This window comes from Phocoena sinus, chromosome 5 (assembly GCF_008692025.1).
Source record: "Phocoena sinus isolate mPhoSin1 chromosome 5, mPhoSin1.pri, whole genome shotgun sequence".
NCBI classification, from domain to species: domain Eukaryota; kingdom Metazoa; phylum Chordata; class Mammalia; order Artiodactyla; family Phocoenidae; genus Phocoena; species Phocoena sinus.
The window spans coordinates 51,373,984-51,395,361 of record NC_045767.1 but is presented as its reverse complement, the minus strand read 5'-3'; the positions used below and the strand labels follow the sequence as shown (position 1 = coordinate 51,395,361).

At 40.8% G+C, this 21,378-nt stretch overlaps 1 protein-coding gene across 5 annotated transcripts in view; it reads left to right on the top strand.

The window, feature by feature from the left end:
- Nucleotides 1-21,378, top strand: part of PPARGC1A (PPARG coactivator 1 alpha) — a 98,982-nt gene that overhangs the window by 4,181 nt on the left and 73,423 nt on the right. For all 5 annotated transcript variants that reach the window (XR_004350080.1, XM_032633331.1, XM_032633333.1 and 2 more), the window contains exon 2: nucleotides 931-1,110. Coding sequence is in view for 3 of the 5 variants with exons in the window: in XM_032633331.1 (XP_032489222.1) it covers nucleotides 931-1,110 (180 nt within the window). In the remaining 2 variants the exon portion in view is untranslated. The remainder of the gene's footprint in view (nucleotides 1-930; nucleotides 1,111-21,378) is intronic.

The following is a 21,378-nucleotide window of genomic DNA, read 5'->3' as shown; positions in this document are numbered from 1 at the left end:
CTCAATATATTGAAACCATTTTTAAAACTCCAAATAAAAAATTGTTCTTTTGAATTCACTTAGAGCACAGTTTAGGAATATATAAATGATGAACAAAAACATAGTTGTGGTGTGCTAGAGTGGTTTTTCTTTTCAGACTTCAGGTGATCCCAACGGTATACACATATACACAGACGCACACACCAGCACAGAAGACTTGCAAGTTACACATAGTGAAAGATAACAAAGATCATAAAAAATATGATTTTTGTCCTTCATCTCAATGGATTTATTTTTGACCTGTTTGAGAAGTTCAGAATCTCATGAAAAGTCAAGTAAAAGATTTAAATAACGATTCAAGAGAACCATAGACATGTTAAAGGACGTTGCATCATTAGTTGCTAAATGAATTATATGGATTATAATGGTTAAAGAGAGAGTAAATGGAGAAAGTTTTCCTGGTATAGTTCTTATGGTTTTTTTTTCTCTCATTTAGTAATCGTTTGTCGCTCGTGTGTGTGATGTAATTCCAAGGTGAAATCAAATCTGTATCCTTCCCTCAAAGGGCTTATACTCTAAGAGTAGAATGAAATTTTGCATATAGTTAACCAGAAAACAATTTGAAACTTGGTAAGTGCTAACTTTCAAAGAGGTACCAACAAATCTAAGTTGATTTCTAACTGGACGAATCAGAGAAGGCTTCATGGAAGCATGGCATTTACTATGGATTTGGAGGTAGCATTTGGGATGGAATGGTTCTGGCAAAGTATCCTTTGGGAGCAAAGCGAGTTAAAGAATTTAGGATGTTTATTCTGGGGACTAAAACCCTGGAAACCAGCTTTGGTGGTGTCGTTGAATTAACCAGGCTTAATTCCTATCACATGCTATTGCAGTTTAATAAATTCCTGCAGTTAATGAAAGCTTTTTTCTTTCCTCCCCTGCCCCCTGCAGTGTGCTGCTCTGGTTGGTGAAGACCAGCCTCTTTGCCCAGATCTTCCTGAACTTGACCTTTCTGAACTAGACGTGAACGACTTGGATACAGACAGCTTTCTGGGTGGACTCAAGTGGTGCAGTGACCAGTCAGAAATAATATCCAATCAGTACAACAATGAGCCTTCAAACATATTTGAGGTAAGGACAGCCCTTGGTGAAAATTAATTTCTCATTGAACTTGGCTTATGCCACACTAAAATATTATTGGCCTGAAAGCATAATGAGTTCTTACTTTGCTGTCACCAAAAGACTTTTTATCATACTTAGGCACTTGCTATTTTGTGGAAAAACGATTTTGGAAAACAAATTTTTTTTTTTTTTTGAGAATTAAGGCCCTAAGGACCCACAACAGAGTACATCAAACTCTGTTGAAATACTAAGGGATTGTGAAAGAATAAATGACAAGGAAGAACAAACGTCTACACCTGTTTATTCCTGTCTATTTCCCACAGAAAATGGTGCCTACTGTAAACTAACGTAGAGTGTAAAAGAATACATTTCTTTTTAACCAAGGCATGAGGTCTAATTTAATTATTTTACAAAGTAGGTGAGCAGTTTTTTTTTTTACTGTCATTGTCATATTTATAATCGTACCTCTGATTTCTTTATATTATGGGAACTTCTAAGCCCAACTACTCTGTTATTTACTTATAAATTAGTCAAAATTAATTTACTTTTCAGTAGTGAGAATTACCTCCCAGGCTGTAGACTCTTTATTATAAGCCTACCCTGTAATAAAGAATGTTAATCTGCACCTATTAAACAGTTACTTTGAGAAAAGAAGTTCTTTCTTATAAGATCAGTCCTCATTTACTTGAAAATAAATGGTTTCTTAGAGGGACAAACTCTGGCAAGTGAATTGAGTAAAGATTATCAAATCAACTAGTTTTCAATATCACCACCACCAGCCCCACCATTATCATGTAACATTTTCTATCTACCATGTGCCAGGCTCCAAACAAAGCACTTTAAATGTAATTTTTTATCCACCAGCAGAGACATTTCTTATACTTCAGTGTTGTTTGGTTGAAATCTCAAGTCATTAAGAAAGCCAATTTTACAATATTTATTGAGTTTTTCCAGCACCCAGCACATAAAAGGCACTGAATAAATGTTTATTGAGTCATTAAGAAAACCCATTTTACAATATTTACTGAGTTTTTCCAGCACACAGAAGGTGTTGAATAAGTGCTTTGTGAATAGTGAGTGAATGATGAATATGGTATGTTCATAAGAGTAATAGTAATAACAACATGGCCAACATTTCGGCACACTCTTGCTTTATGTATGTCATCGCACTCATCCCTCAAAACAACCTATTGTTTAGGTACTATTATTATCATTCCCATTTTACATATGCAGACAGTGAGTTTCAGAGAGGCTAAGTGATTTTCCCAAAATCACACAGTTGACAAAGACTTGGGATTTGAACCCCAGATGTATCTGACTTCGAAGTCTATTATCCTTGATTAAAAATAGAATAACAGTGAATTTGGGTGACAGCCATCCTTTACATACCAAGCTGCTTCTTTGCTCAATATATTTAAAAATAGAACAGAATCTTTTCTTTCAGTGTTGGTTGACATGGAAGCAGGTATCTAGCTGGTGAGCTGAGATGGCTGTAGATTCTGTTGACCACTAAGGTTTTATAATATGTCTGGAGCATTAAGTGGGTCCTAGAAGAGTGCTTAAGGTAATGGAGTGAAGGCTGGGGAGAAGGAATCAGGTGGAGGAAACACTGAGGGTTTGTGGTTAGTTATACTTTCCCAGGCTTCTCAGCCGGGTCTCAGAAAGTTCATGTGAGGACTTGGCTGGTTCGAACTGGTAAATTGAACATTCCTCATTCAGTACACTTGTCAGGTTACAGGCCCATTTTAAGTCATGCTGCATTAAGTAAACAGTACTTTTAAAAATGTCCATCTCCATAGACCTCTTATCTAAAAATCGACTATTTCATATTGGGTGAATGCCATGCATTTTGTAGAAGATGGTTAGGGAAAAACTAAAAGGTGGTTGGGGCGATGGCGTGGTGGTCAAGGCCTCCCTTGTGGGCTGGTTGCAAAAAATACACCTTTTTTTCATGGCTGGTGTCCCTGTATTTCATGTCGTGGCACCTGCATGAGGTACTTCTCATTTACACTTCCGGGAGACTTGGTTTGGCAACCAGTTATATATCTATAGATGCTTAATCTACACAAAGACGCCCCTTTTGTTTTCTTATATAACTTTCTACTACTGGTGGAATTGTTTTCAACACTCTAAACACAAGGTTTATTTCATTTAATCTCTCATCAGTTCATCTTAAAACAGTGGTTCTCAACTGAAGGCAACTTTGCCTGCCTGGGGATATTTCGCATTGTTTGGAGGGATGTTTGATTTTTAGGACAGGAGGCAGAGAGATGCTGCTGGTATTTAGTAGGTAGAGACCAGAGATGCTGCTTAACATCCTGTAATGCACAGGACAGCTCCCCAGCAAAGAATCATTTGGCCCCAAGTGACCATGGTGCTGAGGTGAAGAAACTCTGTTTAAAAAAAAAGTCGCCGCAATTTTTAGAAAACACTAAAGATGAATCCGTCACATTTCCGAGAGAGAAAATAGAGTTAAGATACAGGATATGAAGACTTAGAAGCCATATAAAATTTTCAAGATGCCCAGGGCCCCAGGACTGATATGTCAGGAATTCTCTTGGTGGCAGACAGCAAAAGTGACTGTATCAATAAGTCCCCATAACAGTTTTCTCTGATGTCACAAAGCCCATTCTTCTTTGTTGATGCCAAGGGTAAGGCCAAATGTGGCAATACTGTTACACACAGCAGCCGCTTCCTCAGCATTTGCATACAGAAAGATGCCTCTACTCTTTGCCCTCTAGCGTTAAACTCAGACATCTTTTCTATAACGAAAAAAAAAAGTGTGTTTTGAGCATAGGTGGAATTCTAAAATTGTGTCTTCCCCTGTAAAGAAACTCCATAGGCAACAGAATAACCCTTGAACGGCCACAGCTTTGCACATTGCTTCTACTGAAGCTGCGTTACCCCAAAGGCATTTCCCAGCGCCTGTGACTTTAAACCTCTCACAGCGGACTTTCACCTGTGCTCCCTTGTTCTCCTCCAGTTCTCAAAACCCTGCCTCATCACATTTGTGAAGGCCTTGTACTTGAGCAAGCCCAACAGTCACGGTCTCTGCCACCTCTGATCTGCCAATAACAAGCATTATCTACCTCGGATTCCCAGAATAAAATAAGGCACCGAGCAGTTCAACACTTTTCCCTGACTCAAGTATCACATTGATGACACTGCTGGAAACTGGCCACAGGATTTCTGAATTCTCATCAAAGCGGGAAGAAAGTGGGTATTTAGAGTTACATTTAGTATTGCAGAATGCTTAAACGTTGGGAATAAATAGAAATTTCTTCATTTGACCTCTTCCATCATTTGAATCTTAGTTTGATTTTTATGTATTGAATAACTTAAGAAGAAGAAGAAAAAAAAGAATGGAATTGAATGTCCCAGTTGGGGAGACAGTGAATTCCTGAGTGGGAGAAGAGTGAGCTGACACATAATTGTGCATGTTGGTTGAGTAACTGGGCACACAAACAGCGCTATCTGCTTGCACAACCTATGTTTGGATGTGTAAATGCAGGTGACCACGTATGATTCAGAAGCCACTTAGCAAAACAGGATACAAGGCCTATAGGTGCAGCACCCAGTTTATCTTATCCATGTGTCAGGAAAACAGGATGCTGTCCCTGGACCGGCTGGTAGCAAGATTTATGTTTCAGAATATTGCAACACAACTTCCTTCTCTCTGTTGCTTTGTGCATTGTTTGAAGGAGGAGAATAAAGAAGTACTTTTAAAGCATGACAGTGTGTAAAGATGGGTGACATGGGTTAGGGTAAATAGCACATTGGCTCTTCTGGGACATTGTGGGCCACCTTGTCTCTGCTTTATTTTAACCTCTGCTTTGATGCCTCCTTGATTCCACTGAATGGGCATCTTTCATTTGTTGGTCTGGTAACTTCTGAATGCAGCTACTTGGGGTCCTTTAGTACGTGGAGAGTGAGGATGTAGCTGCCTCTAGGTCATTGCTCAGAATACGTACTGAAGGCTGCCTTTGCTAATGGGGAGGGAAGGTCTCTAAGCTGTGGCCAGTATTCATGTTGGGTAATTACTGAAACTTGCAGGAAGGTCTGATACTGTGAACTTTTGTAAAAGAAAAAGGGTGGTTTCCTGCTATCTGTCTATAAGGTGTCCTGCTATATGCCACCGGGGAATGGCGGATGGAAACTTTCAAGAATATTCGATCATTATGGTGGGAATATAGATGATTTTTTCCTTCGACTTTCAGTTGTATTCTAATTTTTTTCTACAATGGGCATATATTATATACTTATGAAAAAGTTAAAAACAACAGATCTTGGCTATTCAAAAGACTGTGAGCATTTTGGGAGCAGGGAACCAGCTTGTCTTGTTCACTGAAGTTTTTCTAGATGCTTTCTTAGAAAGCAGGAGAAAGTGTGTACTCAGTAAATAGTTACAACCTCATGAATGAGTTAACCATCATATATTTATTGATGGTGTGAACTGCGTTAGTTAATGTGAAAATTAAATATAAAGCTCCAATAGATCTATTTCCTAAAGGACCTTAAATCTAGTTGGGGAGGGTGAAATCGGAAACCATTAGCAAATAATGGAAGACTGTGTATACAAATATACATATATATATACATGTTCATATATATCAGTAATTGGAGAACAACGTAACACTATATACATCCATGTATATGTGCACATGTATATTTATATGCATGGGGTTATATTATATATATATATATTAGCAATTGGCAAATATGGCAAGACCGTGTGTATTCATATATACATGTATACATGTAGGGGTGTGTGTGTGTGTGTGTGTGTGTGTGTGTGTGTGTATGTATCCTAGCTAAGGAGGGAATCAGCAAGAATAACATCACCAAGGTTAATAAGAGAATAAGAGTGAAGTCTTTTCATAGACGGATTATGAAGGTGAAGAGCTTGGTTTACTCAAAGTGAAAAATGTATTCATGGGAGCACAGGAGTAAGATAGGTAAGTCTGGATTTAGGGTGGGTACAAAATTATGCCAGGCCCTGAGGACCCAGTTGCAAGTGTTTAGAGTTTCCACGATAGGAATTAGGGTGCCACTGAAGATTTTTAGCATGAGAGCAACGTGACGGAGATGGTATTTAAGGGTGATCGTTCTGATCGTTTTAAGAGCTATGGACAAGCAGAAAGTAGAGGAAATCCGACAGCAGGCTCTGCTGCATTCCAAACCCCATGCGATGCAGGTGCAGGGAAGGGACAAGGTGACAGCAGAGGGGATGGCGTCCAGGGAACAAAATTTAAGCACCTCAAAGGAAAATTCCATCAGTCCTGATAAATATGGGTTAGGTTAGGGAGGGAGGTGGCAAAGCAGACTAACTCGAAAATATTCCAAAGGGAATTGGAACTTCACGGGTATCTATCTGGTTAAGTTTCTGCTCACCTTTAGGAGCTGAAGCACTTTCTTGGACTGTGAGTCATTTTACAAAGGGGCTGCCATCTCCCTGCTGCATCAGGGGCAGAACCTATTTAACCCAATCCACAAATTCATGTGGTGTCTGCTTTTTCTCACTTGTCTCCTTGGAGGAAATTCTGTAGCCTTCCATGGTAATGAATTCCTGCTTCTGCCTGTGCCTGAGGTCAGGCAGACTTTTCTATGAATGGCAAACCTCTTGGAATTTTAATAAAACAAACAGAGAAAAAAATGTGTGTCCAAACCACCTCCTCTTAATTTAATCATTGGGAGAATAAATTCTCCTTTTTTATGTGGAGAGACCGAATTCATTTACAATAATCACTTCTTGAAGATTCCTGGAATTTGCAATCAATAAAAGTTTGTCATTTAAATTCAATTTACGGCCCACAACCAGATTTTTGCCACACTTGGTAATGACGCTTAGGGAGAATATAGACTTCAAGTAAGAAAATAATAGCCATTTAAGTGGGGAGATAATTGGCTGTAACATAAGAACATTGAAGAATGTTGAAACTCCTGGAGACTTATGGAGTATTTTAAAAATGTATGTTGTACTTCTCTTTGCATTTGTAGTCTACCACAAAATTTCAAATTCTGGGTATAAATCAGTTAGATGTTCATCTTGGAGAATCACAAATCAGGAAGCAACAATCTGACCCAGCCTGTGTGCTGCTTTATTTTCAACCTCTACTGTGGGCTTATCCAGCTGGGAGACTGAATAGTGTTCACGTGTGTGTGTGTGTGTGTGTTTCTCTACACACCTCAGTTAAAGACTGTTTAGACTTCTTGTCTTGATAACATCTGCCTTATCTTGGGAACATCTGGTTTATCACCCTGTTTCTTCCTCGCCATTATGCTGACCACTGGGGAAATATGGCTCAGGAGCTCTGACCCATGGGGCTATGTCTATTGGCATCAATCCCTACTAATAAATAGTAAGTCAAAGGATGCCAGTTAAATGACATCCTTCACCACTAACTTTCCTGATGGTTGCTTTTGTTAGTGTAAGTTGTGGTTACAAAAGATGAGGTCGGCTGCTGTTTTTCAGGGAAGCCAAGCCAGTTCTTAGCCATTTGCAATTTGGAAAGTGAGAATCCATATGCGTAATTGGGCACAATGATTGTAGAAGGTGCTAGTTTGTGTTTTGGGGATAGAGACCAACTATTTCGATACTGTTGGCACTCCAAGAAGGAGGTGAGACATTTCTTAGGCTTTTCCTACCTCCTGGACTCTCCAGTGGGTCATTGAACTAAAAATTACTCCCCCTGGATATCTTTGGAGCCAGGAAAGTGGAGACCCACATTCACAAGGAGGAAAACTTGGGGGAGGAATCAGGAAGAAGTGGCGCACTGCCTCTTAGATTTACTTCAAAGATATTAGTCGAGGTTAAAGTCATTAAGATTCAGGATGCTGCAGTGGACAAACTGTCTCTTTGTATAGCAACTATGTGTGCTTGCATAGTAAGCTTATACATAGTGTCCATTTGTCCTCCTCCCCCTATCTATATGAAATGTCCTGGAAACACAGCCCAGCAGATGGTTCACCTCTGAACGAGATCAACACACAAAGCAGATAAAAAGATGAACATTAAAGACCGACAGCCAAATTGTTCTTCCACTGTTCTCTACCCCAGACTTCACATTTTTAACAAGGTTTATCTGTCCCGATAATTATGTGCCTATTCTTTTAACAATGAAAACTTTTATTGTGTGTTTTATAAAATGAATTGCCTGTGATGTAAAACAATTTTGTAAGGACCATTTTTTTTCTTCTTCTTTAACCTCTCAGGTTACTTTCAAGATTGTGCGCTCTGAGGTATAGTTTGAAAGCAAAGCAGGGTACTGTGTTTTACTGTAGCCTGCCAAAGATGCTGAATTACAAGCAGCTAGAATGAGAGCAAGGGAAAAGGGGAGAGAGATACACAGGAAATACACACTCTTACTCTTGGCAAGGGCAAATTTTTACAAAGATAAATGACTTCTTATCCATTACGCAATTTACCCCAAAATGATAATAGGAGATACCTTTGTGCCTTTTCTCTTCCAAAATGATAGAATAATTTGCATAGTTTCAGATCCTAAACACAGATGCTGTGTAGACCTGCCCATCTCCATTACTAGAGCAAGTTATTCATTCAAGGTTTGCAGCCGGATAGATTAATGAATTACCAGATCTTGCGTAAAATGACTTGGCTTGACTTTTAAACAAGTAGGCTTTTTTTTTCTGTTTTTTTTTTTTTTTTTTTTTTGGCCAGTCTTGTGATTGGTGTTAATGGGCTCTTTCAAGCCCCCTCTAGAGTTGTTTTTTTGGTTTTTTTGGTTTTTTTTTTTTTTTATTAGAAGTCTCTTTGTTAACTATTTCCCCCACTTTTTCATTCTCTCCCAAACTGCTGCTCAGAAGCAGTTAGTTCAAGGAGGTAAAAGCAGGCCGGTCGGGCAGGGAGGAGGGAGGAGACTTAACAGCCAAATTCTTGGTGGCCGATGCCCTGCCCTGTGCCACATCAGCATGATTTATTGGAGCCTTGTCTTCGGCACAACCAAGTTTAGTGTGAGATTCTTGGTGTTTCTCACACAATGTGCAGGGCTGGAGCTCTGAACTTTGAAGGAAAGCCTCAGAGCTATTTGCAAAGTGCTGGTGCTTCGTGAATACTAAATTACATTTAGGAAATAGTCTATTGCTACCAGTTATACTTCATTTTTATTCTTGACACAGACACCTAAATTAGAGAATAGTAACATTTCAGAGATTATGGAAGCAGTTTGGGTATGTTCCAACACTATAATAGGATCAGAATTTTAAGGCCTTTGTACTATTACCAATAGTCACTTAGTTTCTACTGCAGTGTACTTTGTAGGGAATTACAGCTTTTACTAAAAAGATTAAAATGCTATTATGCAAATGATTGCAGTATGTTATTATGTTTACAAATTAACATCCATGGCTCAACACACAAATTAACTAACTATTCTATCTATGTTATTAAGGATTTAATAAAGTAACTTAATAAAAATGGGGGAGCTTGGAACACTTAATAGGAAACAATTGTGATTTAACACAGAACTCGAGCCTTGTGTTTAAGGTTCTAGGTGATATAGTGGTAAAATAAAGTTGAGCAAAGCACAAAGAAGAACTGGGACCATGAGAGCCATAGCACTGCTTGTCTGAGGCGCTGATGACCATGAACTAAATAGCTTCAGGCTACAATATACAGTGGGCAGCATATCAATAAATGTAAGCAAAGCACACACACCACCTTCTATTAATAAATAGTTCATTGAAATGATAATCGCCCTACACTGCATGTTTGATATGTTCCATACACACAGAGAATACTTAAATTATTCGAAGATGGAGCTCAGAGCAAATTTTGCTATGGCGAGTGGGATTTAGCTGCAGAATATCGCCGTGTGATAAAAGAGGGGAAGGCTAGGTTCAGACTAAGATGGCTTTACAAACAGCCTGCAAATTGCTATTCCTGGCTGTTCATAAGAGATCATAAAAGCAAGGATATTAGAACCACCAAGGTCTCTGAGAAATGAATGTATGTGATTATGTTATCTTGTGGGTTGGATTTACTAGACAGACTGACAACACCTTCACTTCAGTCCAACAGGAAAAGTAGAAAGAGATGTAGATTCTGAATAACGAGCTTTGTTGGAGTGGGGAAGTTCCGAAACGCTAGAATTAAAATCTTTCAAAAAAGATCCGCGATTCCGGTCACTGACTGCATTGCTAGATCTCAAAATGAGAGCTAAGGGTGTTACTTACTTTTAAGCAAACAAACAAAAAGGAAACAGAAGAATTACTAGAAAATCCTGCAGCAAAGTAATTCATATTTCAAGTATTTTTTATTTATTTTTCTTAATAGTCACATACAGATGTTGAAGACTTCTAGATAAACAGTAAGATTTTTAGGTCTACCTAAAAACAAATAATTAAATGAAATAATAAATAAACTATTATCCTTTTAGATCTACCTACAGAGGGCCACCAACTTGGGCTTCTTAGCAGGAATATCAAGGGTGTACTTAAAGAAACATAGTAGCAGGGAAGCAACCACAAACTTGGTCAAGGTTTGTGCCCTTGCATACAATACAAGCAATTTATTTTGTTCCAAATAGCACTTCTGTCGTTGGGAAACTACTTATGCAAATTTGTGATATCTAGCTTTAGCAAGGCACCTGGTTCCCTCATTTCCTTCCACATTTGGATAAACTGTGTTGTTCTTCACTCTTCCAAATTTGTCCTTGTGGAAGCGAACACTTGCAAATTGGTTGAAGCTTGCTAAGAGAAAGAAAGAAAGCGGGGAAAGAAAGGAGGAAATGATTTGACCAAAAACAGTGTCTGGGACAGCTTATGATTTGATGGTTTGTGGCCTTGTCCCGTTCCCAGGCACCTGCTCGAGAACGTGGTACGATTCTGTTATGCAGACGTTCCAGAACGCTTGCCAACATTCACCTGACATGACCAAGGTTTATAGTACTGACTGTAACTTTACACAGCATACTGGAACTGTGTGCCTGTGTGTGTGTGCATACACATTCACATTCTTTCTTTTTTTAAGGAAAAGAATGGGATACTTGCCATGGCTGGGTGGTAAAATAATTAGTCCAGCAGACAAATGTCTTGGCCCATGTTTAAACAGAGCTTTAAGAACACAGTGTTCTCACCAGTCACATATCTAAATACAAACCAGTGTCAGCTGCCATGCAGACCAAAATGTAATAGCCTGCTTTCACATAGGTCATCGTCAGTCCATTTTGGTCAGAGTCACACTTCACATCTGTTTCTGTGCGCTGCAGCCCCTTAAGGTGGCAATGGGCTTCGTAAGAGCACAAACAACCCAGCTATAAATTGCCACTGCTGGAGTTACTTTGAATAAGTGTATACTGTTTCATATTTATAACAGTGAGCCTTCATAATATGCACAGTGAATATATAACACCGATCAGTTCAACAAGCATGAAATTGTATGTTGTCAACTTGTCACATAAATAGAGTCATATTCTGGCTTGCGATAATGTTGAACTAACACTTTTTCCCCCAGAATTGTCAAGAGGGTCACAAAAAAAATTGGGAGGTAGCACTTCCTTTGGGTAGATAAACAGTCAGGGCTATTGTAAAGTTGATATTACCGTTGATGGGTTCCTTTTCTCCCTTCTCTCCAAAGTGCTTACTTTTCTTGGGTGAATGCTAATTGGCTAATCTGGTGTGTTTCTTCTGTCATCCAATGGTATCATTTTCAGTCAGTGCTAGAAGGCTTTTTTTGGGTTATGTATGTGTGAGAAGCTGTTTTTGTTCTCTTTTGAAACAATTTTTTTTTTGTATTCTTGTAGCGCAAATCAGTGCTAATTGTCATGAAATTCTCTAACCATCTTCTGGCAAGCTCTCTGTTTCATGTGCACTCCAGTTAACTCTTAATTCATTACCAGAGCCCTGGGTCATAGTGAAGGCTGGACATTTTGATCAGACTTTCCCACGATAGAGAATTTAGAGAGATGCAGCAGAGAAATGATTGAAGCAAATGTGCAACTTACTGAAAGGAGAAGGGGACAAATGAAACATACTCACCAGTCGCTGGGGAGCAACTGCAGAGACCAGTTTCCACGGTGGCTGATATTTCAGCACCAGAGGCATGAGTAGAAACGGATGCCAAGTACTTTTGAAGTTTGGAGAAATTCTTAGAGTGTGTTCAACACTCCCCATCTTCCTGCAAATGGTCTGGAAACAGAAAGTGTTGCCGGCTATGTCTGCCGTCATGTGGATTTTCCTGGTTAAGATGCCAACTTTAAAACCTCAGGACTGTGCTTTAGAATGCGTGTATTACCGAGGGGGTATGACTAACACTGATCTTTCATCCCGTATCACTTGTGGTATGGATGGTCACATTTTCTCATGGAAGAAACCACTTGCCGGCTGAAGCGACTGGTCTCCAACTTGTGCGTAGTTTCACATTTCTTCACGCTTCTGGATTTTAACAGTTTCTCTATTCTCTCACTGATTTATTTATCCCTTCATTAAAAAAAAAAATTACTGTCAACCATTAGCATGCCCGTCTCCTTGCCACTTTCTGAAGATACAGTGATTACGTGTAGACAAGTCCATGGTACTATGAAGCTCATGGTTAGTGATGAAGACAGGGCTTTAAAATCAAGTGAGATAAGCTCTCTGATAGAGAAAGCAAAGCAGGGACTTTCCCCACCTGCCTGTTATCCTGGTTATCGCTCACAGATAAGTTCTGCCTTTCTCTGGGTTGGTACACTTATCATCTTCAGAAATGCCTTCACCTCGACATGGAACTTTGCTGGAGAGCATTTCTCCTGGCTAATGGGACCTTCTGTTCCAAACCAAGAGCCCAGGCATAGGGTCCATCAAAAGCAGGGCAGTGGGACAGAATATTTGAAATTAGAGAACCTGGGATTTATGGTGTCCTACCCACTGTGTATTGAGAAAAGCAGCAGTTTGCTCATTGGAATGGCTGAGAGAAGAGGAGAGGTAGTCAACCTAAGGGAAGAGGGCAAGGCTGTCAGCAGCAAGTTCTCTCACCAGTGTACAATGCTGCCGTGAGTGGAACACTGAGCCCCTGGCAACGCAGTTGGGGCTCCTTTGGATGAATACCGTTTTGCATCATTTTAGGCCTGTTGACATTTCTCTGTGAGAATGATATTTCAGTCCAGCTGGAAAGCCTGACACACTTTTTGTCTGTATGCGACACCTTGAATATGTGGCTCTTCTACGTCTTGGAGCTTTCTTTGCACTGTTTCATGGATGGTCCTACCTGCTTCCGTGAATGAGGCAGGCACAGGAAGAATGCTCACTACCTCTTTCCTCTTCTCTCTGGAGGTACCAAGCATTACATCTCTACTGGGCCTGATTCAATTAGATCTCTTTCACTTCCCTGTAATTCTCCGGCTTAAACTTTTTCTCCCCAGTCCTTTCCGAGAAGTTTATTTCTGATTTGAATGATGCTCGTATAGGGAAAAAAGTCCTTCTATTATAGGAATGCCCTTGGTTTTTCCATGGACTCTTGGCCTAAGGACATTAGCTTCGCTGGGTGCCATCACATTTGTTCAGAGGTGACGTTGGGGCTTCTGTATTCCAGACATAGTTCTCCCAGGTGTCCAGGGATCCTCGCCAACTCAGATCCTGTCCAGAAATGTTCTCATGTCAGGATTCTCTTGTGTCTTGCCAGCACATGTTTAGCAGGGACACCCTGCTCTCCTCTGAGCCACTGATATCAGCTTGCCTTTTCTTTTAGGCAGTGCTGCCTGATGGGCAGGCTCGCCTCCTGTTCCCACTGGAGAAGGGTCTAGTCAAATACCTGAGCATCTGAACACCGTGATGCTGCATGGGTTAAGTGACTTCTTACCCCGCTGGTCCAGAGTTCTAGGACTCTGTGTGCAGTAGATTTGAGAGTTATATTAGGTCACGATGCCACTTTCTAGCTCCTTTAATCCTATCACCTGGCAATCCCAGCAGTGTAGCTGAGGTAGCTTCCTCTGTCCTAAAGGAATTTGTGTCAGTTTCTCCTGGGACAAATCTCATCTGGACTGCTTTGCAATATTTGTTCCAACTGAAAATTTTGACAAAGGCATTCTGTCCACACAGAGCCAAAGAATTTTCTGTGTTTAGATGCATTTGGGGGTAACTGAATGTTGCCTGGTCTTGGCAGATAACTGAGTCTGGCAATCCAGGTAGCATGATCCATGCCCTGTTTAATTTGTCTTTGAATGGCAAATGTATTTCTTCTCTGAGTCAGCAAAAGGCATGATACCCTCCAACGGTACTGTGTGACCTCCCTCCTGCTTTTGTGATATGGAAAAACAAAACAGCGATCCCACTTTTTTTCCTTTAGTTGCTGGTTCGTTTTTATTTCCAGCGACATATTTCATAGCTGAAAGGGAAGATGTATGTTCCATAGGTGGGATGCATTTTTACTTAATCACAGTGGTTATTTTTATAATTCATAGTAGGAGACCTCATTTCTCTGGCCATTATTAACTTAGTATTATTAATTGTCTGAAACATAGCTGAGAAACATACCATTTGTATAAATGTCTCTGAGAAGCCAAACCAGATGAAAAAAAAAATCATACCCTCAAACTCAATGCATTTTATTCCCAGATAAGCTTCTCCAGCTCTCACCTACCACTTGCTTCCTTTTGTTTTACTTGCAATTTACACCAATCTAGTTATCTGTGTTCTGAGCACATGGGAGATGAGAAGAAATGATTTAGAAAGTTAATGAGCTTGTTGAGGCAAGGGGTGGGAAGTAGGAACTGGCCAAAACAGATGAGACTAAAAACTACAAAAAGTAGACACTTCCTCAAAATATGACTGTCTGGGGCCATTTCAGTTGAGGGCAAAGCGCCCTGTATTTCTCAGGGCTATATTTCTAAATAGCTCCCTGTGGTCATTTTACAATATCACATAATGCTACAAAAATCAGTTCTCATAATTTTTAAGATGAGGGAAATATGTAAATGATTTTGAAATCTTCCCATTAAATGCTTTAATAAAAAATCGGGTGGTTAACCATTCAGGTTCTTGATTCATCTGCACAGGTGCCCATGTGGATTAAGGCCTGATCATGAGAAATAAGTGAGGCATATATGCAAACACACACACATATTTTTACATCTAAAAGATTTTCCTGGGGTCTGGATATCATCCTGTTTTTCCCACGTAGTAGTACCTAATAGGAGAACATTCCATGTAATGTTAAACTTCATTGTATAATCTGTCAGATCACTTTCTCTCTTAAAAAAACACAACTGGTGGGATTTCCCTGGTGGTGCAGTGGTTAAGAATCCTCCTGCCAGTGCAGGGGACACGGGTTTGATCCCTGGTCCGGGAAGATCCCACATGCTACAGAGCAACTAAGCCTGTGTGCCATAACCACTGAGCGTGCGCGCCTAGAGCCCATGCTCCACAACAAGAGAAGCCACCGCAATGAGAAGCCCGCGCACCGCAATGAAGAGTAGCCCCTGCTCGCCGCAACGAAGACCCAACGCAGCCAAAAGTAAAACAAGACAAAAAGAACACAACTGGAAAAAATTTCCTCCAATAAAAAGATCACTGAGGGCTTCCCTGGTGGCACAGTGGTTAAGAATCTGCCTGCAAGTACAGGGGACATGGGTTCGTGCCCCAGTCCGGGAAGATCCCACATGCCTCGGAGCGGCTGGACCCGTGAGCCACAACTACTGAGCCTGCGCGTCTGGAGCCCGTGCTCCACAACGGGAGAGGCCACAACAGTGAGAGGCCTGCGCACCGTGATGAAGAGTGGCCCCCGCTCGCCGCAACTGGAGAAAGCCCACGCACAGAAACGAGGACCCAACATAGCCAAAAGTAAATAAATAAATTTATAAAAAAGAAAGATCACTGATTTTTTTTTCTTGTCAGGAGTAAAGCTCTTTAGCTATAAGGCCATTGGTCAAGACAAATACAGCTCAGCAGAGGTATCCTTAAATAAGTAATTCCCTGCATTACCTTAGAAGGAAATTACTGATACTTTTCGCCTTTGTTGCTTTTCTACCCAGTCCCCAGATAAACCACCACTCCAACAATGCATAATTTATGTGTCTATATTCTTTGAGAACACACTCAATTGTATTACCAGTACTATGAGTAATTTCCCCCTTTTTTTCCCATTTTGTTTGGAGATCCTTATAAATAGAGGCTGTAGGGCTTACAAGACAATCACTAAAATGCGCTGCTTGGTTTTGGGTACAGGATTTCAAATAATGTGCAACACTGAGTTCTCTAAATCTCATTTCTCTCTCGAAACCCAAGGAAAGCTATAACTGTGTCTTCTTTATCCAAATTCTCTGGCCCAGCTCTGTCACCTTTCACCCGAGGGGAGAGAACGGACAGCGTGGGTTTCTCTATATGGACCCTGAGCTTTGGTTGGGCCATGACCCCTCATTATATTCAAACTTCGGCAATTTCAAAGAATGTCGTCCACCCTGACTACTGTAAGCAGCCCGGCTCCCCTGGTACTTCTCACGCTTCTCCCTTGTATGAAGACATTTGTGCCTCTCTTCATGTCCCCTTCAGGAGTCATTCTTCTGTTGTTCAATTTTTCCCTTTCTCTTTATGGCTGTCATAATAGCTCCTGATACAGTCGGGCAGTGGTGACCCTGTCCATCACTCACCTGCAAGCTATTCTTGAACCAGTGGATGGTCCCTGAGGGACCAGATCCATTGTGTCGATGGTGGGCCTTTCCACCCGACCTTTCATCCAGGAGCATAAAAGCCCATCCCAGGCTGTGTGCAAGCTGGCTGCCCTGCCATCTCAGTGTCCTCCGTGGAGCTGAGCAGTGGAACGGAAAGAATCAATGCAAATGAAGTGCGGAGGCACGGACAGAAAAAGATGTGCAGTTGGGGGTTCTCAGAAATTAAATCTGTCCTCCTTTGAGTGTCAGTGGAAATAAGTCTTAAGAAATGAGAGTCCAAAGGAAATTTGCCATACACCGAATGTCCATAAACTGTATTATAACCATGTGCTACACTAAAGGCCAGTGGTTGGTTGGGTCTGTGTTCAGTGGGAACCTTCACCAGGCAAAGGATAAACTATTAAATCTCTAAACTTAAGAAGCTATCAGTGGCCCCTCTTAGGCAAAATGAGTATTATTATCACATGTGCCAAAGAGCATCTTTTCGTTTTGTGAAGGTCTTTGCACTGTGGCCATAGGGGTCTGTCCTTCTGGCAGTATCCCTCAAGCTACATTATGAACTGCATGAGGGTGTTCCCTCGTATCCTTTGTAAGTGTGCCTTAACTTGTTACCTCGTCACCTTCTCCGTGCCGAGCACAAAGCTGTGCATATTTGGAATTCTATCTCTGCTGTCTGTTAACGGGTGGATTTACAGTGTTTCTATCAGATTCAGGGAGAGGAAGAGAGAGAGAATAAAATGACCTTCCCAGCCATTTAGACCAATCCTGCTAAAAATAAGACATCTCAAAGATCTGAGAGCATGCTCTCCAAGAGATGGTTTGTAAACAGAGCCAACTGTGACAGCAGTATGTGTGCACCTGCCAGACTAGCTGTGAACTTATCTTCTAATTCACTGAAACTTGCTCCTCAGATTAAGATAGATGGGTGGTTTTAATGGCAGTTGCAAGACATGTGTTAAGCTGGTGTGTGTTGGCACATAAAGACACTGTTGTATGTCTGCTTTGGACGTCGAGTATTCACTCCTCTCTCCTATGGAAGAGGGAATATTTCTCACACTCAGTGAAGAGCTAAAGAATTGGTACCTTTATGGCGTTCCAGAGCATCGGATTAACTCTGTCTCTGTCCAAGGGATCAGCTGTTACCTGGGAGCTTATAAAAATGCATGGCCCCAGCTTCCCATGGCCTACATTGTTCCCACACTGTGCCCATATTTCCTGGTCTGTTTTGCCTCTCTCAACAGATCCAGACTTCAAACATTTGCAGATATTTTGTTTTTGTTGTCATTTCCTTGTCAAAAATTGCAATGGAAAGAATTTATCTCATGAGGAAAAGTGATTGCCTAATCGCACAAGTTTACAGTACCATAGCTCTATGACAGTTATCCTATTTCCTGGAAGAATCAAGCACAGAGGCTAGAAAGAAATGGTGGGATGGCAAAGGATGGCTAATCTCCCAAGGCGTTCAGGCTCTTCAGAAGTTGTGAATGTTTTGGCCTTGCTTTGGTGTATAGGCTGGAAACCTGGGTGCAAAAATAGCAAAGCAAAAGGATCCCCTTAACCTGAATTTCTTACCAATTTCTGTAGAACAGTTGAATTCTTGGTCATCTTTGCTATTTTAGCAAAGACCTCAGTGAGCTGTCTTTGTTTCAAAGGGAACAGTTTACCCAGCCCATGTGGGTACCTGTTTAGGCTGACTCATGGGTTAAAATTTATTTATTTATTTATTATTATTTTTTTTTTAAACATCTTTATTGGGGTATAATTGCTTTACAATGGTGTGTTAGTTTCTGCTTTATAACAAAGTGAATCAGCTATACATATACATATGTTCCCATATGTCTTCCCTCTTGCGTCTCCCTCCCTCCCACTCTCCCCATCCCACCCTTCCAGGCTGTCACAAAGCACCGAGCTAATATCCCTGTGCCTTGCGGCTGCTTCCCCCCAGCTATCTACCTTACTACGTTTGTTAGTGTGTATATGTCCATGACTCTCTCTCGCCCTGTCAAAACTCACCCTTCCCCCTCCCCATATCCTCAAGTCCGTTCTCCAGTAGGTCTGCGTCTTTATTCCTATCTTACCCCTAGGCTCTTCATGACATAGGATGCTCTGATACAGGAATTTATTTCAGTCCTTCTTAAGTTGACCCATTTATTGACCATTTAAAGAGCATCCACTATGTGTAAGGCACTAATTTAGGTGCTCAGACTACAAGGACGTATTATGTACATAATACTTAGGACACAGAGTTGGTTGTCTAGTGAAAAGACACTTAACAAATTATAAGATATTGGCATGGATTTTGTGGCAAAATTAGAGATGAATACACGAACAGAGGAGTAAAATTGTCTGCTGAAAGGGTGAAAAGGGAGGAAAGTTTGTAAGTGTTGGTAGGTTATTTATTTGAGACTTCATCACATCAGGGGTTAAACACACTCCTATTTACTTATAAAATACAGTAAACTGCATTTCTCATCTCTTATCAGGAAAACGGAATAGCCAAGAAAAAGGATGCACACATTAGGCCCTTAATAACATTTTTTTTAAATGAATCTGCCTTCTAACAAGGCCGTTCTACGTCACGCTTGGCAGTCCAGTAGCTCATTAGATTTTAACAAAAGCAGCAGAGCTAAATGAGAAGAATTCCTCAGTCAGGTACTCTTGGCAGTATCCCTGGGAGCAAATGTGACAAATAGAATCAGAAATGACTTAAATAGTCAGCTACCACAAGCCAAACTTAAAAAAAAGCCCTGAAAAGACCAAAAATGGAAACATATTACAGTTATCTGCATTCACAGTGCAGAACAAGTTTGGTCGTATTTAAGATAATTCTCTAGTGCGTGCTATTTTTAGCCCAAGGGTAAGCTCCCTTAAGAGTCTTTGGCGTTGCATCCCTTTAACCTGGCCTAACAAACTAAGCCAATAAGCTGTCTGATTTTCCTTGTCCATCCAGGAGGAAGAGAGATAGCTAAAACAAACCATTTTCGGGGAAAATGTTCAGCCTATCTTGTATTAGGAGCTTTTTTCATATAGATTTTTTTAAACATGCCAATATTAAGTGTTGCCTGTCGGAGACCAAAATGTCAAACTTTGCTGTTTTGAAATTGTAGGCTCACGGTTATAAAAAGAGGATTTTATAGGCCTAGCCTAATGGAAATAAACATTACTCCATTACCTTCAGTAAAACCAAATCTTTACAGTTCAGGCTATCATTATTAATGTCTATGAGAAGAAAGAAACGTTTCCAGGGGGGTTATTTATTTATTTTTTTAGGCAAAGAAAGACTGGTGAGCTGTACCATAGCAAATGAAAGTTTTCTTAAAGCTTTCTCCTCAGTGACTTTGCAGTGTGTAATTTAAAAGCAGAAAGCAAAGAAAATACCGTCTTAAAACACTAGGCTGGCTATTCCTGGTATCTTTCTTTCTTACATATTAACAACTCTTTGTGAGACAATTGCTCTGTCAATTCTTGTCTGTCTATCTCTATATAGTATATACAGACAACTCTATCAGCTTTCTATTGTTCACAGCCCTGTGTGTTTTTTGAGGGTGTGGGTTGGTGGGTGTTGGGTGTATGTCTGGAGGCATACGTGTGAGCTATCTCAGTTTAAATCATATAACCACAGGTGTGGATTACAACACTTAACAATGCATTAATTTCTGCTTAGTTCATCAAAAACAATGCTGTTAACCGTCCGAGTTTAAGGTTGTTCCCAGATTGACTGGGTTATTGAAATTCAGAAGACAATTTGCCAATCCAGTATCGGGTAGATTTCAGCAATCAGTAGCCAGAAGTTTCTTGAGCTCATAGTATAAGCAAGATGGTACACCAGGTGAGGTGGCGGTTAGAAAGGTGATTAAGACAGGCCTTCAGTTCTCAAGGAGGCTTGTCACCGGATGGCAGAAGGAAGTTGCCCACGCCCACACAGTGGCAGTCAGAAAAGTTTAGGACATTTATAGAGATCCGACACCATGCCTAGGCTTCCTCTCTTCCAGAGTGATCCTACCTCAATTAACAGCCTTCTCATAAACATGTCATTAGGCCCCTGATAAATGAATGCCCCACCACTCCTCTTGGTTATGCATGATTTCTATCTTCCCACAGATTAGGGATTTAGGAGTTAGTATTTAACCAGAACTCAAATTCCCTGGTTCCCATTGCTTGCCCTCAGTGTCAGTAGGATGGAATTGCTGTTTTCTGTCAGGAAGCTTCAGAAACACTGGCCAGTCGCATGACCATCTCCAAGGATATATTTGCTTCCTTGAGCTGCTCTATTGCCTGTTAAATGAACAAATGGTGCCTATTTCTGCAGAGCACTGGTGGGGTCTGGGCATTCTTTGTCCTGCCATTGCAGTCTGCTGCCAGGGAGGTGTTTTGTGCTTTACAAGCTCGCTCTTGATCTTTAGTCCCCTTTAAGACCGGTTGTTAATCTTTAGCACAGGCTGACTCTGCAACCCAGCGCACACCAGGTTGCCTAACTTCTTGTTTGTGTGCTCCCAGGGATCAGAAACCAGTTTGCTGTTTTTCCCCCAAACCACAAGCCTTAGGGTCACTGCCTCCGTCTCCCCGTCCTTTGTTCTCCATGTTCGGTCTGTTGCTGAAAACTTCCTGTTCTTAGGTGAATGATCACATCTTCCTCTGTCATTTCTTTTTAACTCTTATCAACTTGTACTTAGTGATC